This window comes from Populus nigra, chromosome 3 (genome assembly GCF_951802175.1).
Source record: "Populus nigra chromosome 3, ddPopNigr1.1, whole genome shotgun sequence".
Taxonomy (NCBI): Eukaryota; Viridiplantae; Streptophyta; class Magnoliopsida; order Malpighiales; family Salicaceae; genus Populus; species Populus nigra.
The window spans coordinates 18,526,659-18,545,641 of NC_084854.1; the positions used below are offsets into that span (position 1 = coordinate 18,526,659).

The 18,983-nt window shown below is 32.3% G+C and overlaps 2 protein-coding genes and 1 long non-coding RNA gene across 5 annotated transcripts; 2 read left to right on the forward strand and 1 right to left on the reverse strand.

Annotated features, from left to right (window-relative positions):
* Window positions 1-2,038: 2,038 nt before the first annotated feature.
* Window positions 2,039-2,945, forward strand: LOC133690315 (uncharacterized). The gene is made up of 2 exons (XR_009841419.1): window positions 2,039-2,453; window positions 2,579-2,945. It is a non-coding gene; the product is annotated as an uncharacterized LOC133690315 (long non-coding RNA).
* Window positions 2,946-7,341: 4,396 nt separating this feature from the next.
* LOC133688250 (vacuolar-sorting receptor 1-like) lies at window positions 7,342-13,346 on the forward strand. Of its 2 annotated transcripts, XM_062107675.1 has the most exons (13): window positions 7,342-7,409; window positions 7,815-7,991; window positions 8,630-9,322; window positions 9,845-9,933; window positions 10,052-10,121; window positions 10,207-10,290; window positions 10,579-10,655; window positions 10,750-10,831; window positions 10,935-11,017; window positions 11,140-11,206; window positions 11,719-11,847; window positions 12,494-12,600; window positions 12,984-13,346. In XM_062107675.1, exons 3-13 carry the CDS (start codon window positions 8,722-8,724, stop codon window positions 13,083-13,085), a joined length of 1,491 nt encoding a protein of 496 aa, XP_061963659.1. In that variant the 5' UTR covers window positions 7,342-7,409; window positions 7,815-7,991; window positions 8,630-8,721; the 3' UTR covers window positions 13,086-13,346. The 2 variants fall into 2 exon arrangements, with proteins under 2 accessions (XP_061963659.1, XP_061963657.1); XM_062107673.1 differs by lacking the exon at window positions 7,342-7,409 and having other exon boundaries at window positions 7,416-7,991.
* Window positions 13,347-13,915: 569 nt separating this feature from the next.
* LOC133688251 (protein FATTY ACID EXPORT 3, chloroplastic-like) lies at window positions 13,916-17,692 on the reverse strand. 2 transcript variants are annotated; one of them, XM_062107677.1, is made up of 7 exons: window positions 17,396-17,692; window positions 16,628-17,009; window positions 16,211-16,378; window positions 15,568-15,617; window positions 15,416-15,453; window positions 14,591-14,697; window positions 13,916-14,275 (listed from the first exon to the last, which is right to left on the reverse strand). In XM_062107677.1, exons 1-6 carry the CDS (start codon window positions 17,651-17,653, stop codon window positions 14,607-14,609), a joined length of 987 nt encoding a protein of 328 aa, XP_061963661.1. In that variant the 5' UTR covers window positions 17,654-17,692; the 3' UTR covers window positions 13,916-14,275; window positions 14,591-14,606. The 2 variants fall into 2 exon arrangements, with proteins under 2 accessions (XP_061963661.1, XP_061963660.1); XM_062107676.1 differs by having other exon boundaries at window positions 16,628-17,018.
* Window positions 17,693-18,983: the final 1,291 nt, after the last annotated feature.

Consider the following 18,983-nt stretch of genomic DNA (forward strand, 5'->3'; position numbering starts at 1 on the left):
AGTCAACGGGTTTGTCACCGGGTCTTGACCGGGTCTTGCCGGGTCAGCCGGGTCACCGGGTCGAAACTATGGAATTATATATTTTGATTTCGAAATGTTTGGGGTACCGTTTCTGAGGCAACATCATAATGTTAGGTCAATAGCGAAAAGATAAGCACCTTTTACTTTAGTCCTCAAAAATTTTGAGGATTTTTTTTAATTAAATTATTTTTTTTTAATTTTATTCTCAAACTCAAACATTGAGATTACTTGGTATAGGAATTTATAATTTGTTTTGATTTGTTTCTATGGAGTTATTTGAATTTTATGATCCAGATCGTGAGTTTTGTGGGTTAATCAAATTAACTTAGGTTATTTTTTTATTATTTTTTAATTAATTTTTTTCTAAAATTATTCTTCAATATTGGGTTGATTGGAAATTGGGTTTTATTATTATTTTTTATTTATTTTCTACAAGTTTATCATGGTCTTATGACTCGAGTTTCGAGTTTTATGGGTTAGTCATGTTGATTCAAACTTATTTTTTTGTTTTTTTTAATTTAATATTTTTTTCAATAAACTATATTTGTACATGTAGTCTAAAAGTAATACTATTACTCTTAAAATCTTTAAGAACCTTTTTCTAAAAGATAATGTGCCTTTTCAAGTTTTTATTCTTAATATATATATATATATATATATATATATATATATATATATATATTTCTTAAACATAAGTATGATATACTCATTTCATAATATTTTGATTTATTTTATTAAATGTGTATATAAACTTTTAGTTTGCAATAATTATAATTTTTCTTGATGGTAAAAAATAGTAGCAATGTTTGTGTCTTTTTTTGCATTGAGAAAGTTTTTTGTTTCATCTCACAATGTAGCATGGAGATTCAAACTAGTATCTTGGAAACTATCTAACTTTAATGTTTTTATCACGGGGACATCTCGACAAGCAGATTTATAAAATGAATTAAAATAAAAGAAAATGATGGTAACTAGAAGATCTTAGGTGAGGATCACACTCAATTCATTTGCTAAATAAATAAAGGGAAAATTCCCATGATCATATACTACAGTTTGATTGTTCTTTTTTTCTTTTACCTCAATTCTTTTAAAAAGTATAGTTTATGTATCAGGCCAATGTAATTTTTAAATTTAGAAAAAATAATGAATTTATCCTTGTATATAATATAACACAAACACCACAAATCTCTTAGCACTTTCTTTAAAATCAAATTATATGTTGAATTAAATTATAGTGAAATGGGAAACTTAATTTGGATGGTTGTGGATTTTTCTGCACCTTATTCCTTGATGAATTGTTCTGGTGAAATTGTTATGAGATTACATGGCACATTATCTCTTGATGGCAGGCTTTTTAGCCTATAGTTTTCTCTGATTCCAAAGTTACCATTAATCTGGAGCCAAAGGACCATCCCGGGGCACTCTCCTGGGCACCTCTTGCAAATCAAAAGGCAACACTCTCCTGTTATTTCGTTCAATCCAAGCATTTCTGGCCAAGAAAGGGATAAATCATGATGCTTTATTGAAAGAGAATGCAGATCATGGTGGCATTGGTGTAGCTTGTAGGGAGGCCTTCTAATTGTAGGAATAGGCCTTCTAATTGTAGGAATAGGCCTTTAAAAGGACAGGTCGATCAATCCTCCTCCAAGGAGAAGCAATGGTGATTAATTAGAGAAGCTCTCTTAAACACAAAAACAAATTAACCTCCATATATCTTGAATTTTACTAAGATTTAAATTGTTAAATGGTACCTTTGAGATTAAGAAACAAAGCCATTGTAGGTTTTTACAAGACAACAATCAACACAAGCCAAAAACTAGATTATAAGTTTTCAAACACATGGGAGTGAGTTATAATCACGTTGAAAACATTAATATTTTTTATTTAAAAATATATTAATATAATTTTATTTTAAATTTATCTTTTTATTTTCTACATTAATATATTAAAATCATAAAAAATATTAATTTAATATTTTTTTAAATAAATACATTAAAAAAGAGAGTTGAAAACACAATCTCAAGCGGTGTCGCCAGCCGTATCCTTGATCCAGCTTGGAAGTGTATTAAATATTCCAGCATAGCATGTCTAACGCGGTGAGACGCTGGAATAGTTCCTAATTTATGACACAGGGAATCCTGGGTGATGATGCGAAGCAATCTCTTCTACCATTGCTTTGCAACTCTCAATTTAGCTGGCTCCTTGGGTTGTTAGGCTTATATTTTATTCATGTAAAAGTCAGAGTCTCCTCTGAAGGTTTCAATCTTTGCCTTCTGGGCATCAAATTTCTCAAGAACTGGTCTCTCTCATAGAAAGCCATTCAATTGTTTCTTTCTTTCTTATTCTTATATATCCTACCTTCTGGTTGGAGCAGTTCTTCGTTGACACACCAGATCGAGGAAGATAACAAGGGCTACAAACATACACACAAGGTTTGATCTTTAACTTCAACTTCTTCATACAGAAAACTAATGTATCTGTTAAGGAAAAGGGTTCTTGGAAATATGGTTTACTAGTGTTTTTCTCCTTTCTTTTTATGTGTCTCTGATAAGTAAAGAAGGTCATGGGGCATCACCATCACCATCACCACCATCATCATGAAGATAGCCCATATGATGATCCCTTGTTGGCTTGCTGTTGCTGCCCTTGCTTGCTAGTTTCTTCCATGCTGAGAGGATTTGGGAGATGTATATTTGCAGCTTGTTACCCTCTCTTGCGTTGCTTTGGATTGGATGACCACCACCATCACCACCACCACTACCATTCCTTTTGATCATTGCTTGATAATTTGTTTCTTTCGTTTTGTAGTTTTACAGTCAAATCGATTGAATAAAAAAGGATTTAATTCAAAGTGAGATGTTGAATTTTTTGAGCTTTGTATTTCAGAATTTTCACTGATTATTGCAATACAGTTGATTTCCTTATCTTCTTCTTTTTTGGCTTTTTTTTTTTTTGGCTTTTTGGTAATGATGAATGGTAACATATTGTCATAGCTTATTATGAATTTCTCAAACATTTGCCTGAGTGTTTATGAGCATCCGACAAACAAGATTAACTTCTGGCACATCTTGTCACCCTATCTGCTACAAAGATTTTGCTCGGAAAGATTTGCTTTTGAGAAGCGTTTTATTTTTTTTTTAAAAAAAATTATTTTAAATTAATATTTTTTTTGATGTTTTCAAATTATTTTTATGTATTAATCTTAAAAATATTTTTTAAAAAATAAAAAAATATTATTGATATACTTTTCTGAGTAAAAAACAATTTAAAAAACAACCACATTTCTAATAATTATTATTTTTTTGATAATGATAAATCGTAATATAATTGTCATCACTTATTACTAAAAGAAAAAACATTTGTTGATTTCACGGTAATTTCTTTCATACAACATTGTTCATAAGATTAATATTTTTTTTAGTCTTTAATTAAAGCTTTTTTTTTTAATTTAATTTGCCTTAAGATTTTGTCAAATATTTTTTTAGTCTTTTAGTTTGAAAATTATTCTTAAGTTTAAAAGAGAAGAGATGAAATTGTTCAAAACAATGAATGAAAAAGAAAATGTTTGGCTAGCCCTATTTCAAAAACTAAAATGGTCGTGTGAACATGTTTTATTCAACGAGAAGAATACAATGCTAGTAGTTTTATCCTATAAACATGTATGAAAAATATACATCATGGTCCATTTAGATTTCTTTTTATTTGATTGTTTTTTAGTTATTTTAGGATGTTTTGGAGTTAATATGTGGTTTGTGGAGATTTTTATGTTATTTTTAAGGTGTTATAATGTAAAAATTATTTGAAAATTTGATTTTTTAGGTTCAAAACCTTAGACCCGGATTTTACTATAAGAGGAGGTGACTAAAACATATAATATGAGGTGAGAGGTTGCATGCCACAACATGCAACCTCTAGCTCGTTCAAAAAAAGATAACAAACGGGTAGATAACATGAACTATATGAAGGTGTTTAAGTGATCAAAAGAGAATTTATCATCCAAGTGAATTAGAAAAAGTGCTCCACTATCAGAGGTATTTTGGTAATTTTAGTTTTGACAGGGGCAAAATGATAATTTTACCCAGGCCATGGATATTTCAGTAATTTCTCAAGTTTAAATTTTATTTTTATTTTATTTGTGTTTATAATTAAAAATAATTGTGCTATTATGTGTATTCATGAATATTTACCTGATTGAAGTTTTTGTGGCGTGCCAGAGCCCATCAAACATGAGGGGTCTGAGAACCCTAGTTAATTTTGAAGAGAAAAAAGCACTATCAATGTTGTACAATGAAACTGGAAAGACAAGATTGTGATTTGATTTTTGAGCATTATCCAAGATGAGTTTCGATTTTGTTTACTGAATTAATGTTTGAATGATTATCAATGATTGGCTTGCATGATTGATAATTTAATTAATTATAATTATTGCCATGTATGATTACCTGGTGATTTATTGATTAATTGTGTATGATTTATCAACATGATTTATTTTGTGAGATGAGATCTTGAGTTTTGTAATTCAATTTTAATTGTGTAATTTGATTTTTCATATATGAGATGATTTGGTGAATATCAATTGCTTAATTATTTTTGTGTCATAATCATTGATATGAGATGAATTTTGAGGATTATCAAATAAATTTAAAGATCCATGTTTAATTGATCTATTTATTAACGGTTTATTTTTTACCTATTAATTTTAAAACTTATGTATTTTTAATCGATCAACACATAATTTTTTACCAATTAAATGTAAAACAAGTCTATTTTTAATTAGTTCACCCTTGAGAAGATTATTTGACCAATTTTTATTTTAAAAAAATTCATGTGTTTAATTAGTCCATCTTTTAGTGGTTTGTTTTGACCAATTAATTTTAAACCCTATTTTTTTATTGGTTCACTCATGGATGGTTCTTTTCTATTCGATTATTTTATTAAAATCTTGTGTTTATTTGGTCCACTCAAGAGTGGTTTGTTTTGATCATTTGATTTCAAAACTTGTACTTTCTAATCAGTTCACCTATAAGCTGTTCATTTTTTACCGATTTTTTTCTGAAAATATTATGTTTATTTGATTCATCCAAAAATAGTTTATTTCTACATTTTAAATCTTGTATTTTCTAATCAGTTTATTAACAAGTGACTTGTTTATGAGCGATCTTTTTTTGAAAATCATGTATTTATTTCATCCACCCATGAGCAGTTTGTTTCAACCATTTGATTTAAAAACTTGTATTTTTTATCCGTCTATCCGTAATTTAATTTTTTTATCAATTTTTTTTTTGAAAATCCAAGAGTGGTTTGCTTTGACCATATGATTCAAAAACCTGTATTTCCTGATCATTTCAAAATATTTGATCATGGTAGTTTTAGTGAAACGGTGCGGTTATCGTTTCACATCTGAAAGTAAATGTAAATGGCACCACGTGGTATTGTTTTGTTTTTTTTAAATAAAATAAAATAAAATAAAATATTTAGAAATCAAAAGATTAAGAACCGAATTTAATATAGTGAAGAAATAAATAAATTATTTAAATTTTTTTACAACTTTAAAAAAATATTTTTTTTCTAAAATAAAAAGGAAAATATATTTTTTAAAAAGGCCAAATTTTTCTTTAATTGAAAAAATATTTTTTATTGATCAATTTTTTATATAAATAAACACAGAAATATTTAGAAAATATATTTTTTAAAAAATTATTTTTTCATAAAATAAACAGGAGAGAGAATTTGGACCATTCCTTTTTTGTTTTTAATTAACGGTACCTATCGATTTTAAATTGAAATTTGAAAGGGCTTTGACAAAAAGAAAAAAAAAAAAGTGAGCATACACGTGGATCACATGCAAGGTAAAAATCTCTATCATGAAAGGGTCCCCATTATTTTGACAAATTGACAACGCAAACAAGCCAAAAAAGAAAAATTAACATAAGCTATTTTAATATATAAATAGATGAAATAATGTTTTATTTAAACCAAAATATATATTTTACTTGACATATTTGTTCAATGATTTAAAAAACTATATATATTTTTTTAATATTTCATTACAAGAACCGACTCATCACAAGAATTGGTCTCAGAACTTTTATAATGGCACTAAGCATTCATGTTTCTAATATCTTGCTCTTTATTTATATTTAAGCCTTGTTTGTTTTTAAGAATTTATTTTTCTGGAAATCATTTTCCCACTTTCTCATGTTTAACAACTATAAGGAAAACTAGTCAAAGAAATTCAAATTCCGGTCAAAGGAAAATAATACACTTTAAGCCAGGAAAGTGTTTTCCTTTCCTTATTTTAAGGAAAACACTTTCCTTTCCTTTGTTCACAAAACATGTGAACGTTTTATGACTTTTGATGATTTCTTTGTTTTTTTAAGGGGGTGATTTTATAAATCATTTTATTGTAATTACAAGACAGTTTTGTTTCTAAATTAAATTTAATTGGTTCCCAGTGACAAAAAATTAAAATTAAAATAGTTGTTAATCTAATGTAATATATAACTCTTACTATAAACTAATTTGGCTTTCTTTATATGAAAAAAAAACTTATTTTAAGCTTTTAAAATTGAAAAAAAATATATTTAACTTAAAAAATATTTCACAAGCTTATTTCTCTATAATATGATATGACATATATAGTTATATTTTATAAAATAAGCTATATATGAATATAAGATATAATAAAAAAATTCATCATTATACTTTTTAGATTTCATTCTTTTATTGTAAGTGATTAAATATTTATATTAAATATTTAATAAATATTAGATAAACTTGAAAAAAAAATTAATTCATTAATAAATTATTTTCCAGTTCATTTTTCATAACATAACCAAACACTGGAAAGTGTTTTCCAGTTCATTTTCCATAACACTACCAAACATCAGAAAATACTTTCCCGAAATTCACTTTCCAGGAATTCATTTTCCCCGAAATTTACTTTCCAAAAAAAAACAACTTTCCTGCAAACAAACGGAGCAGGGTTGAAATTTGATATCAATTCTTTTAATCAATACAAATAGAATAACTTTAAACCATAAAATTAAATTAGATTGACAAAAAAAAATGAAGACGAGTTGATTTTAAAATATGTTTACAACTTGAAAAAATATTAAATTAATTTTTTTAAATAATCTTTTATAATTTAATATGTTATTATTAAAAATATTTTCAAATAAAAAAACTTTTAAAAACTATTTAGCCACACATTATCAAACTAAGACTAAACTTTGATTTCACATTCTAGATAAAAAGCAAATAAATAAATAAATTATAATATAACAATTATCCCTTCTTTAAATATATTACCTTTTATATTCTTTTCCCTTTCCAAAAATAAAAGCTCCCTCCTGTCTTGTGTAAATTCAGCTCTCAACACCCAGCAGGTAACTTGCTTGTATTTCCCAAAAAAAAAAAAGCTGTTTTTTTGTGGAAATTTACTTGTATTTTACACCTGGGTTTTTCAATAAACAATCTTTTTATCCACTCAATTTGCTTGAATTGATCGAAAGTTTGTCTCTTCTTTATTTGTTTTATTTATTTCTTTTTCTTTACCTTTAAGATTCCACTTTTTATTTGTTTTACATTGGAAGAGAGAATAAAACTAAAACTGGGTCTTTTCTTTTTCTTTGATTCATTGAAATTTTGAGTGAATTGGATTTTTAGTGTAAAAATGAGGGAAAAGTTAGGATTTTTAGTTGGTGTATGGCTTTTGCTTTGTGGTTTTTGTTTTGGTAGGTTTGTAGTCGAGAAAAACAACTTGAAACTAACATCACCTGATTCATTGAAAGGTGTTTATGAATGTGCGATTGGTAATTTTGGAGTTCCTCAATATGGAGGGACCTTAGTCGGTACTGTGGTCTATCCAAAAGCTAATCAAAAGGCATGCAAAGGTTTTGATGAGGTTGATATCTCTTTCAAATCTAGACCTGGAGGGTTACCTACTTTTGTCCTTGCTGATCGTGGAGGTTAGCTTCTTGAATTTCACTTCTTTGATTTCTTTTTAGGCTTCCAATTTAGTTGTGTGTGTTTTTTGTGTAATTTTTATGGTAAGTATTAATTTTTGGTGGAGTGTTTATACTGATGACAAAGTAATTGTGGGATTCTTTTTTAGATTTGATTTGAGTGGTAATTATACTATATATGGCATGTTAAATTAACTGGAATATTCGTAACTGATTTTTAGTACTTTATGTTTATTATGCTGCAAATTTGTTGGCTGCTGCTGGATTTAAATTGCCCTTGTCGGACTTTATATAGCTCTTAATGAGGGTTCTGATTTTCCATACTTCCTTTCTACTTGTTGATAGTACAATTGGAAAGACAGCAGCATAATTTATTTTAGAAATGTATTTGCTTTTCAAGAAATTTTGAACCATGCTTGTTCTCTACTTCAGTGAAAATCTTACCTTGATTCTGGAACCAAAGGTAATTTTGTGACTGGTGGTGATTAGTGATGTTTTGGATTATATGCTGTCGTGTGTGGCTGATATTCCTATGGAAGTAACTATGGCGTTCTTCTCTCCCTTTTGGATGAGCGCATCCGTAGCAGTAATTATGTTCTTCTTGCCTGCCTATAAATGTAGCTAATATATATAAAATGCAGATTGTTACTTCACCCTGAAGGCATGGAATGCACAGAATGGTGGAGCAGCAGCTATTCTTGTAGCAGATGACAAGGATGAACCATTGATTACCATGGACACCCCTGAAGAAGAGAATGCAGATGCTGATTATCTGCAGAATATCACTATCCCCTCAGCACTTATTAGCAAGTCCTTGGGGGATAGTATCAAGAAAGCTATATCTAATGGAGAGATGGTTAACATGAATCTTGATTGGACAGAGGCTCTTCCACATCCTGATGAGCGGGTTGAGTATGAGTTTTGGACAAATAGCAATGATGAATGTGGGCCAAAGTGTGACAGTCAGATTGAGTTTATCAAGAACTTCAAAGGTGCAGCACAGATACTTGAGCAGAAGGGTTATACTCAGTTCACCCCTCACTATATAACATGGTATTGCCCAGAGGCATTCGTTCTGAGCAAACAATGCAAATCCCAGTGCATCAACCATGGGAGATACTGTGCTCCAGATCCTGAGCAGGATTTCAGCAAAGGGTATGATGGAAAAGATGTTGTAGTTCAAAATCTACGCCAAGCTTGCTTTTATAAAGTTGCCAATGAAAGTAAAAAGCCATGGCTTTGGTGGGACTATGTGACTGATTTTTCAATCCGTTGCCCAATGAAAGAGAAGAAATACACCAAAGAGTGTGCAGATCAAGTTATTCAGTCTATTGGTGAGTCAGTGGCTCTATCATATTTATTTGCATGTCTGCCTTTCTGTAGAAAACAACTGCTCTATGTTGTTTGTTTAGACAAAATTTCCCAAATGTTTTGCATAGCTTTGTTAATAGCTATTACTGCAATGTTCTTGACCTTTTGTTACACCAAAGAGTGTGCAGATCAAGTTATTCAGTCTATTGGTGAGTCAGTGGCTCTATCATATTTATTTGCATGTCTGCCTTTCTGTAGAAAACAACTGCTCTATGTTGTTTGTTTAGACAAAATTTCCCAAATGTTTTGCATAGCTTTGTTAATAGCTATTACTGCAATGTTCTTGACCTTTTGTGACATTCTCTGTTCTCCATGTGTTGTTGGTGACTGAAGCCATTTGTTTTCTTTTGGACAAAATGCTTCGTCTGATTCTTCTGTTCAGAACAAGAGAGGCTTAGTTAATTTATTTGCTTCTCAATTAACTTCTATGTTTATTGAGAGCAAAGAAAAGCAAGCTTCTGAATATTGTTGTTTTGCAAACTTAGGTGTTGATCTCAAGAAGATAGATATATGTATAGGAGACCCTGAGGCAGATGTGGAAAACGAAGTTCTTAAAGCTGAACAACATGTGCAGGTTTGGGTCATCAAAATTTATTTGCTCTAAACTCCCATGCTATCCACTCCTTTTCAAGGTTTTATTGTTTGGATAATCAGTTGACTATTATTTTTCGGGTTTTCAATTTTCAATTTAGATTGGAAAAGGTTCTCGAGGAGATGTGACTATACTTCCAACTCTTGTGATAAACAACAGGCAGTATAGAGGTTTAACTCTGTGTTCTTATTGTGATGCTCAGCTATCTAATTGCTTGAATGGTCATTTCCAATATGTACTTGTCACTGATTTCAGGTAAGTTGGACAAAGGAGCAGTTCTTAAGGCAATTTGTGCAGGTTTTGAAGAGACTACGGAGCCAGCCATTTGTTTAAGTGAAGGTTATCTTTCAGGCTTTGAGTTAACTACTGTGATATGTTTATAAGTGCTAGCAGTCACCCATTTGTTCTAGTCCTGGTGTGCTAGTTCACTGTGCAGAAGATGCTCAAATTGTTTAACACATTAAAAGAGCACATTGTTGCAGTATTGGTTTTTTAGTGATGATGACAGCAATTCCTTTTCAATAACAAAATCTAGTATGATTAACTATGCTCATATAATTTCACTGCTGATTTTTTGGTAGAGACTTGTCAAGATGGAAGTCTTTATTTGTTATTTTTTCTTTGCAGATGTAGAAACCAATGAGTGTCTAGAAAATAATGGTGGGTGCTGGCAGGACAGGGCTGCTAACCTTACTGCATGCAAGGTGTCTACAGAATTTCAACATTTTGTTGGTATCATGTTTGCAGTACAATTACTGATTCTAAGTTTATTTTTGTCCTGGGATTTCATTGTTATAGGATACTTTTCGGGGTCGGGTATGTGAATGTCCAATGGTACAAGGTGTGAAGTTTGTTGGTGATGGTTATACTCATTGTAATGGTAAATTGCTTTCATTTTTATCCAAGGTTCAGTATTGACTCAACTTTAGGAATATCTGTTTCAATTTCAGTGCACATCATCTTTCTGCTTATTTGTTCACCAGCTTCAGGTTCTTTACGCTGTGAAATTAACAACGGAGGATGCTGGAAGAAAACTCAAGATGGCACTACGTTTTCTGCTTGTGTTGTAAGTCTTGAATTTGATGGAACTCCTCCGTCTTTCTGTTTTCTTGCTCACATCTTTGATATGATTATTTCTTTTGTGACTTTTTGTGATTCTTTGTTCCTTGGTTCTCTAACGAGTTTCAGGAAGATCGTTCACAAGGTTGCAAGTGTCCTCCAGGATTCAAGGGTGATGGAGTAAATTCCTGTGAAGGTACCTTCCTTCTTTTCTTTGTTATTGTGCCAGCATTAACTATTTGGTGGGATGCAGTTAGGATTTGCTGGCTCAACTGTGTTATTGTTCTTCTCCTTGAACCATTATTGTTGATGTTTTTTAAGTCCTAGAGAAGAACTGCTCAGTGAAGATTATGCAAGTTTCCCTTGGCAGAGTTACTAGATGAGCAAATTCAAGATTTCATAGTCCAGTTTTATGAAAACACCTTTGATGTAATATGTGGTTCCTTCCATTCCAAAATGTTCGTGGAACCCATCCATGAACCTTGTCATCAATAAATAACTTGACAACAGTTTTGGTTTCTGGTTAAATGATTTGAGGAAATAATATTCTTTTCTTATTTTAAATTTCCATGCACTTTATCAAAATTGCATATAGGGTATTAGTGCACTTGCTTCTTTATAAATTGCAAGCAACATGTCATTTTCTGTTGATGAAATAATGTAGATTATGAGGCACTCATCACATGTTCCATTTTGGCTTTTTTCTAGACGTGGATGAATGTAAAGACAAGGTAGCTTGCCAGTGTCCAGAATGCAAATGCAAGAATACCTGGGGCAGTTATGAGTGCAGCTGCAGTGGTGGTTTATTATACATGCGAGAACATGACACTTGCATAAGTGAGTATCCTCTGAGGGTTTTCAAAAACTTGCTCCGTTAACCAAATAATCAACTTGCAGCTCAGTATTTGCACCACGTACTGCAAAGACCTTATTTTGAAGCATTTTTCTTTATTGATTTTACTTTTTAACTATGGTACAATTTTTCATTTTAAATTGATTGATTTGAAGGATGTCAAGATTTCCTTAATAGCTCTTTATTTTTTTTCCTTATTCTGTCACTGTATTTATCACAATGAAATGTGTGGTGAAACATAGTTTATGTTCTATTAGCTAACATAGAAGCTCAAATCTTATTGGAATCTGCTCTTAAAACTGGTAGATACTCTCCTGTATTTGGTATGAACCTGCATTTGAAAATACTGTAAAGCACACTAGAATTCATTCTAAAAGTGTCAATTTCAAGTTCACTCCAAGTTGGCACTGCTTTTGGTTGACTATTTCTAGTATTCCTTTGCATTTCAGTTCTGCTTTGGCCACTGCCGCCTTAAAAGCAATTTTCAGTTGCAACTAAAGTCTGAGATGAGACTAATTTCAGTTATTAGCTCTTGGAATCTGCTATGCTACATGGGATCACTAGCATTCCACAATACATTTGTTTCTGTCATGTTAGGCCCCCATTGATTTATGTTTTACATTGATTCAGGTAATGCTGCTAGGGCAGAGTACAGCTGGAGCTTTGTTTGGATTATTATTCTTGGCTTGGCTACTGCTGGAGTTGCTGGATATGCAATTTACAAGTACAGAATTCGGGTATGTTTCTTTGAATTTTTATTCTACTCTATAATTTTCTGTAATGTAGAAAAACACATGGCACATGCACCATTTGTCAACTCATAGTAAACAAAATGGAACAGGACAAATATATTATTTATGTATATCTTCTTTTGTGTGAGTGTGTGGGGTGGGGTGGGGATTGAAGGAAGGTGTAAAAGTGAGAAAAATCATGATGTACATGCCTGTTCATCCAAATTCCTAGAGTATTTGAGCCTGAAGATGCCGACTTACTAACAGATTTTATGCTGTTGAGATCACTTTACAGGATTTGTTTACATTTGAAATTATTGGTTGACAGGTCCAGTTTTTTATGCTAATAACAATAAACTGAATTTCATCTGTTATGAACTTTTGTGCAGAGATACATGGATTCAGAGATTCGGGCTATCATGGCACAGTATATGCCATTGGATAGTCAAGCAGACATCCCTGTTCATCATGCTCCCCGTGGGGACATCTGAAGGTGAGCTGATGCATCTAGTAAACCAGCAGCATCTCCAAATTATAAAGCTCTATCAGCTTTTATTTTGTTATCATTGAGTGCAATGTTTTTAAGTCGTCACTGGTAGCTATTTCAGCCAGCATGCTGCCACTCTTATATGTAAAAAAGTAATACTAGTGGGGCACATAATTCCCAGGAGCACAGGAAATTTTCAATTTGATGTAAGATGCATTATGGTTAGGATTCAAATTCTTAAGGCTATCTTTGGCTTTGCGTTCCAGTTTCTTACTGCCTTGGTTTTCAAGGGTTTTTCCTTTTTTTCTACCAGATGCTAAATGAATTCCGAACTGACCCTCTAGCTGGGAGAGCCATCATAAGTCCTGTGATGGTGGGCATTTTACATTGTATGGCCTGGATCTTAATAATAGTGTTGTTTGTGTTTTAGATCAAATGTTTCTCCAACATGTTCAAGGTAACTAAGAAACTTTTTGATCTTTCTTTACTTATCTGTGACAGTTGACCTCTCAGTAAAAATTTCTACCTTAATGACATATTAACTTGTCTTCTAAAATAACAATAAGATGATGCTGCTTGCCCAAAAAAGGCAATCATGACTGGTTTAAAGCTTTTACTGGAAAACCGTATGGTATAAATTTATGCCCAAATGAGGGTAACAAGTTAAAAAAATTACAAGGCAAACGCTATTAGCTTTATTTACTACGTTTTCCCACCACTGGTAACTGCAAAGAAGTATCCTACTAATTGATTTGTGATTTTGTGTCAACTCTAGAAATTATTGAGTAAACCTGAAGTAATGTTCTGCAAGTTCTTAGGAGCTATGACCGTCTATTTCTCCAAGGGCAGTGGTTAATGATAATTAATAATTACAGGGAAAGCCTTCTGGCTGGAAACAAGATTCTGCAAGCATTTTATATACAAGTAGGAGTAAAAACAAAATAACTAGCCACTATGTGATGAACAGATATCAATACAACCCTATATTGGAGGGAGAGAACACCGGTAATTTCAGCACATCGAAGGAAAAGAAAAATCCACCAGAGTATTGTCACTTCTCCCATTCCCTGATAACACAAACTAAAAATTGATAAAACACCCATAATCTGTAATCATACGCTCCAGAACCAAACATTGTTTTATGGGATCCCATCTTGCTCTTCCAGAGCTACTTTAATCTCGTAAACCTTCTACCTGGAGGTCATAGGAGAAGTTATTTAGATCAGCTACCATATGGAAGTATGGAAGACCAACTTGGCAGCAATCTTACCAATTTTTTTCTAGGCATAACATTAATGACAGCAACTTGAGTGCTTTTTTTTATTAAAGAAAATGCTGGAAAGAGTGGAGAATCATATTTGATGAAGTTTGCATCGCATACAACTATCAGTATTTGTGAGCAGGTGGACATCATACACACATTTACAAGTATGATGTCATTTGTTCAAGAAAAGAGTGACGGTTGGGTTGGAGGGAGGGAGAAGAAGAAAGACAGGCAATTCAACTGACCCGTGGAATAAATGCATCAACCTTCTGCTCCGTGTCCCAAGTCTGACCCTTTACTCTGCTTACCATCCAAGGCAATCTTATATAGATAGAATGCAGCCATTGCACCACTGAAAGCAAAGCCACTTATCAGAAAACCAACCGCACATACAATGAAATAAAGGCCACTATATATAAAATGCTTGACATTTTACATGTATCTGAAAATGGAGATAGTCATGTCATCTTATGGAAAGCCCCCAACCCCTCCCTCTATCCAAAAAATCAAGCATATACATAATGCAAGTCCATTCAGCCTCACAACTTAGAGCAGGACATGTGCACGACCATGCATGGATGCAGCAAGAACAGCACAGATACACCAGTTCCAGAAGCGGGATTTCTACTAACCAAGATGAAGAAAACAAAAGGTATAGCCTCAAAGTATCAGAAAAGGATAAACTCAGAGATGCTACATGTAAAGAACTTGGCTAGACTGAACCATAATAAATACTAGATCTCGCAAGAGTTCACAAGTATGAGATTAGCAACAGTTCCAGTATTGGATTGAGACTACTTTTGGTATTGGACCTATGTAACTTGTCTGGCGTTACTGTTGTAAGGCAAAGTACATTATTTCTATCTTAAACAAAAGTGCAGTAGAGGAGCTAGAATTTTCTCTCATCAAAGTTCACACACTGTAGCTCCTTGTCAATTGTTAGTTTATACTTAATAAGTTTTACTTTTACAAGTGAGCCTTCCCATCTGCAACAATTGAGAACCTTAGCAACCTAAATACTAACATAAATAAAGGAAATATGATAACAAAAAAATTAGGGAACAAGGAACCTGATGAGGGTTGCAAGAGGAGTAAGAAATGAAGTTCTCTGCAAAAGGCAACAAAAAAAAAAGAATAGATTGTTAGAAATTTAAAACATAACAATTATACAGAACACCCTATAAACAAGGATAGATGATATGGCTGTTTGAAGAACTACTACCCGAGTCAGTATGATGCTAATGTCCCGAAGAAAGATGATAGCTGCTATTGCTGCAGGACCAAACATGCCAGTTAAAAACTTAAAGTTAAATATACAACAGAAGATAACACTGAGAAAAGATATATATATATAAAACCAACGATCATGCAATGACCCAAAATAATAGTTATTCTTTCTCATCATGAAGTAGCTCACAAACTATTATTATCAGAAAACACAATCAAAAGGCTTTAAGGGGAAGAGCAAGAAGGAAAGAAAAGAAAATAGTCAGCCTACCCCAAAGCACCAAAAACATGTACTCACAAAACCTACATGGTTAAAATATGCAATGGACGCAAAAACCTATAGAAGCGGAAGAGCTAAGCTAGACACTAAAGCTCCTATCTACGATAGCACCTCATCCCTATGCTCTGAGACATTCTACACAAGGCACCTGCTTTTAAATTCATAACTTAAGAGCATTCTTCGTTACATATGATATCGTATTCCAAAACTTGTAAAAATGACCCAACCATGAAACTAATAAATAAGAAACAGAAAGCAGCCCGCCAAAGCCAAAATAGTTTAGAAGCTATCCAACAGAAGCAAATTGAGATTTTATTGCATGTATATATTTTATTATAGAATATAACCACATACTAACCTGCCTGTCCTTTCAAGGCTAAGGAATATGGCTCTGCTCTTTTGTAAGATTTTAAACTTGATACACTTAAAGCCAGAAGCATGCCGCCAAGAATGACACCAAACCTAAGGGAAGAGATGCTTCCGGACAGCATGAATGAGAGAAATCCAGAAGTAGAAAGTAATAAACCTGTGAAGCATAGGCAATAACATAAAAAAACATTGAAGCCATTTAAAAAAGTAAATACACTAAAAGGCCATTACCCAGTTCAGAATAACCAAAGTGGAAGTTGATGGGGGGAGGGGCAATTCACATAAAATCCTAACCTATTCAGTTAATAACATGGGTGTTGCTACTCCTAACAAATTCTAATTTACAACAAAGAAGGCCCATTCAACAAATTTGTATAAATGAATTCCTGTGGCGCACCACTCATACCATATGGTATTCCAAGATGGAAATCGCGGACTTTAGAAACATCGTTCAAATTATCAGTCGAGGAAGTTAATGTTTCAACAACCTCCTTCACTGATTCTGGAGAATTCTCTGTAGCCACCGTGAGTAACTGTATACTATCTTCACCAAACTCCTTTGCTAGCTCGCCCAAATCACTTTTTGCCTTCTCTGCTTGAATTTTTAACTTCTCTGAAGTTTCTTGCAAAACAACCATGGTTTTCTTTGAGTAGATCTCATATGCTTCTTGTGAAACACTTTGCAACTTCAAAGCTTGTTCTTTGAATGACTCCAGTGTCTGTTTCCATACTTCCTCTGATTCTTCGCCCCCTAATTTTCTATCTTCGCTTTCCTTTTTCACTTCAATCTTTGAATGCTTATAGATATTGCCCACAAGAAAAAAATAAATAAAGAGAGAACTCATTTATATCTCACTCCAATTCAATATTGAAGAGAACTCATTTTAAAAATCTCTCTTAAAATGCAAAAAGATACAAAAAGCTTTAAAATTTGGCACGGACAAGATGGAATTGATTAAAATTCAAAACCAAGTCAAACCATAAAAATTTCAATGTTAATAAAATAATACAGCCTTTTCACGTTCAGCAAAAAACACTAACATCCAACTCAAAATCAACATTCAAAAGACAGAGAGACCTAGTTGAAAAACACATGAAATTCACTCAAAAAGAACTAAAATTTCAAAATGAAAACAGTAGAGACAATCAAAAGAACAAAATTGGGAGTTCTTACAGAATCCTCGTGAGAGGTAGCAAATGCCACGATTGGTCGATTCAACGAATTCCCAGAAAGAAAACCAACACCAAGCCCTTTTGGGACAAAAGCCCTTGAAGATTCAAAAGACAATCTGTGACCACTAGGTTTAAGCAATAAAGATTTGAACTTTAAAGATGGAGCTAACAAAGCCATTGAAGAAGATGAACAGAAAGGGGGTCTTTTCAAGGGCAAAGTACTAAAGCCAGCAGATAACAACTCCATTGACACACTCATTTTCTTCTTTTTTGCTTCTTGTTTAGAGTGTGTTTGGTATTGCGGTAGCTGTTGTGGTTGTGGTTTTAAAAAAGTTGTTTTATAAAAAGTACTTTTAGTTGTGGTTGGTTTAAAAAAATAGGTGTTTGGTTAAAACTGTGGTTGAAATTGAGGTTGAAGAAAAAATAGTTTAATGTGCTTGGTTAAGAATGTTTTTGAAATTGAGGTTATAAAATAATTTAAAAAAATATAAATTAATATTGATGGTTTTTAATTTAAATATTGTGTATTTAACTATTGCGGTAACATTATGAAATAAATCATACTTTATATATATAAAAATCTATTATTCTATTAAACTATCTACAATTCCATTACGTACAAAATTTATCTGACAAGAACTACAGTTTCTATAATTTTTTAGCGTGTAATAAAATTAGATAAAATATTATTATGTATAAAATTCACTCTAAACTAGTTTTGTTTAAAAAAAATTAACAAAAAAAATTAAAAAAAAAAGAGTCTACGCAGTGTAAGTGAACAGTGAAAAGAATTGCACTGTTCACTATTTTTAACATTAACAGTGTATCACTTTTCACTGTTCATGCTAATTCTCGTGTGTTGCTACACTATTCAAGTGAATTAAAATTCACTTGAATAGTGTAATGGTGATAAAAGCAAAGCGGGAGGAAGATGAAAGTTGAGCACTTTTCTATTCCTCTGTTCTGCTCCTTCTCCTCTTATAGTGTTTGCTTGGTGCTGAAGTTGGACTCTTTCCCTGTTTTCCCCAGCCCCTCATTCTCCTTCTCCTTCTTCTTCTGCACTTCAATGTCTTCACTGTTCACGTGAACAGTGGAGACATGGAAGGGCAGAAGAAGAAGAAAAAACGCGTGCCTCTGGTTACTGGAAGAAGAAGAAAACGCGCACCCCTCTGGTTACTGGAAGGAAGTTCAGTTGCGCGCCTCGAGTTACTGTGCTGTAGCACAGTTTGCAAAAAAAGCAGCTCCAAGCTGCTTCGACTCCCCCTGCGTTGTAAACGCAGAAAACAATGGGGCCCATGCATAATAAATCCTATTTTTTTCTTTACCAAACAGCTCAAATATGCGGTTTATTCAAAACGTAACCGCGACAGCGTAAACAAACGCTACCTAATTTTAGGGGAGTGTCACAAGGGAAGAAGAGAAGCGAGGGTTTTAGGGGAGGGCGAGGGTTGCTATAATTTTATTTTTTTTAAAAAAAAAAAAAACTTGTTTCCTTTATTGTTTTAATATAATAATATTAAAAAAATTTAAAAAAATTATTTGAATATATTTTTACATAAAAAATATATTAAAAAACAATCACATCCTGC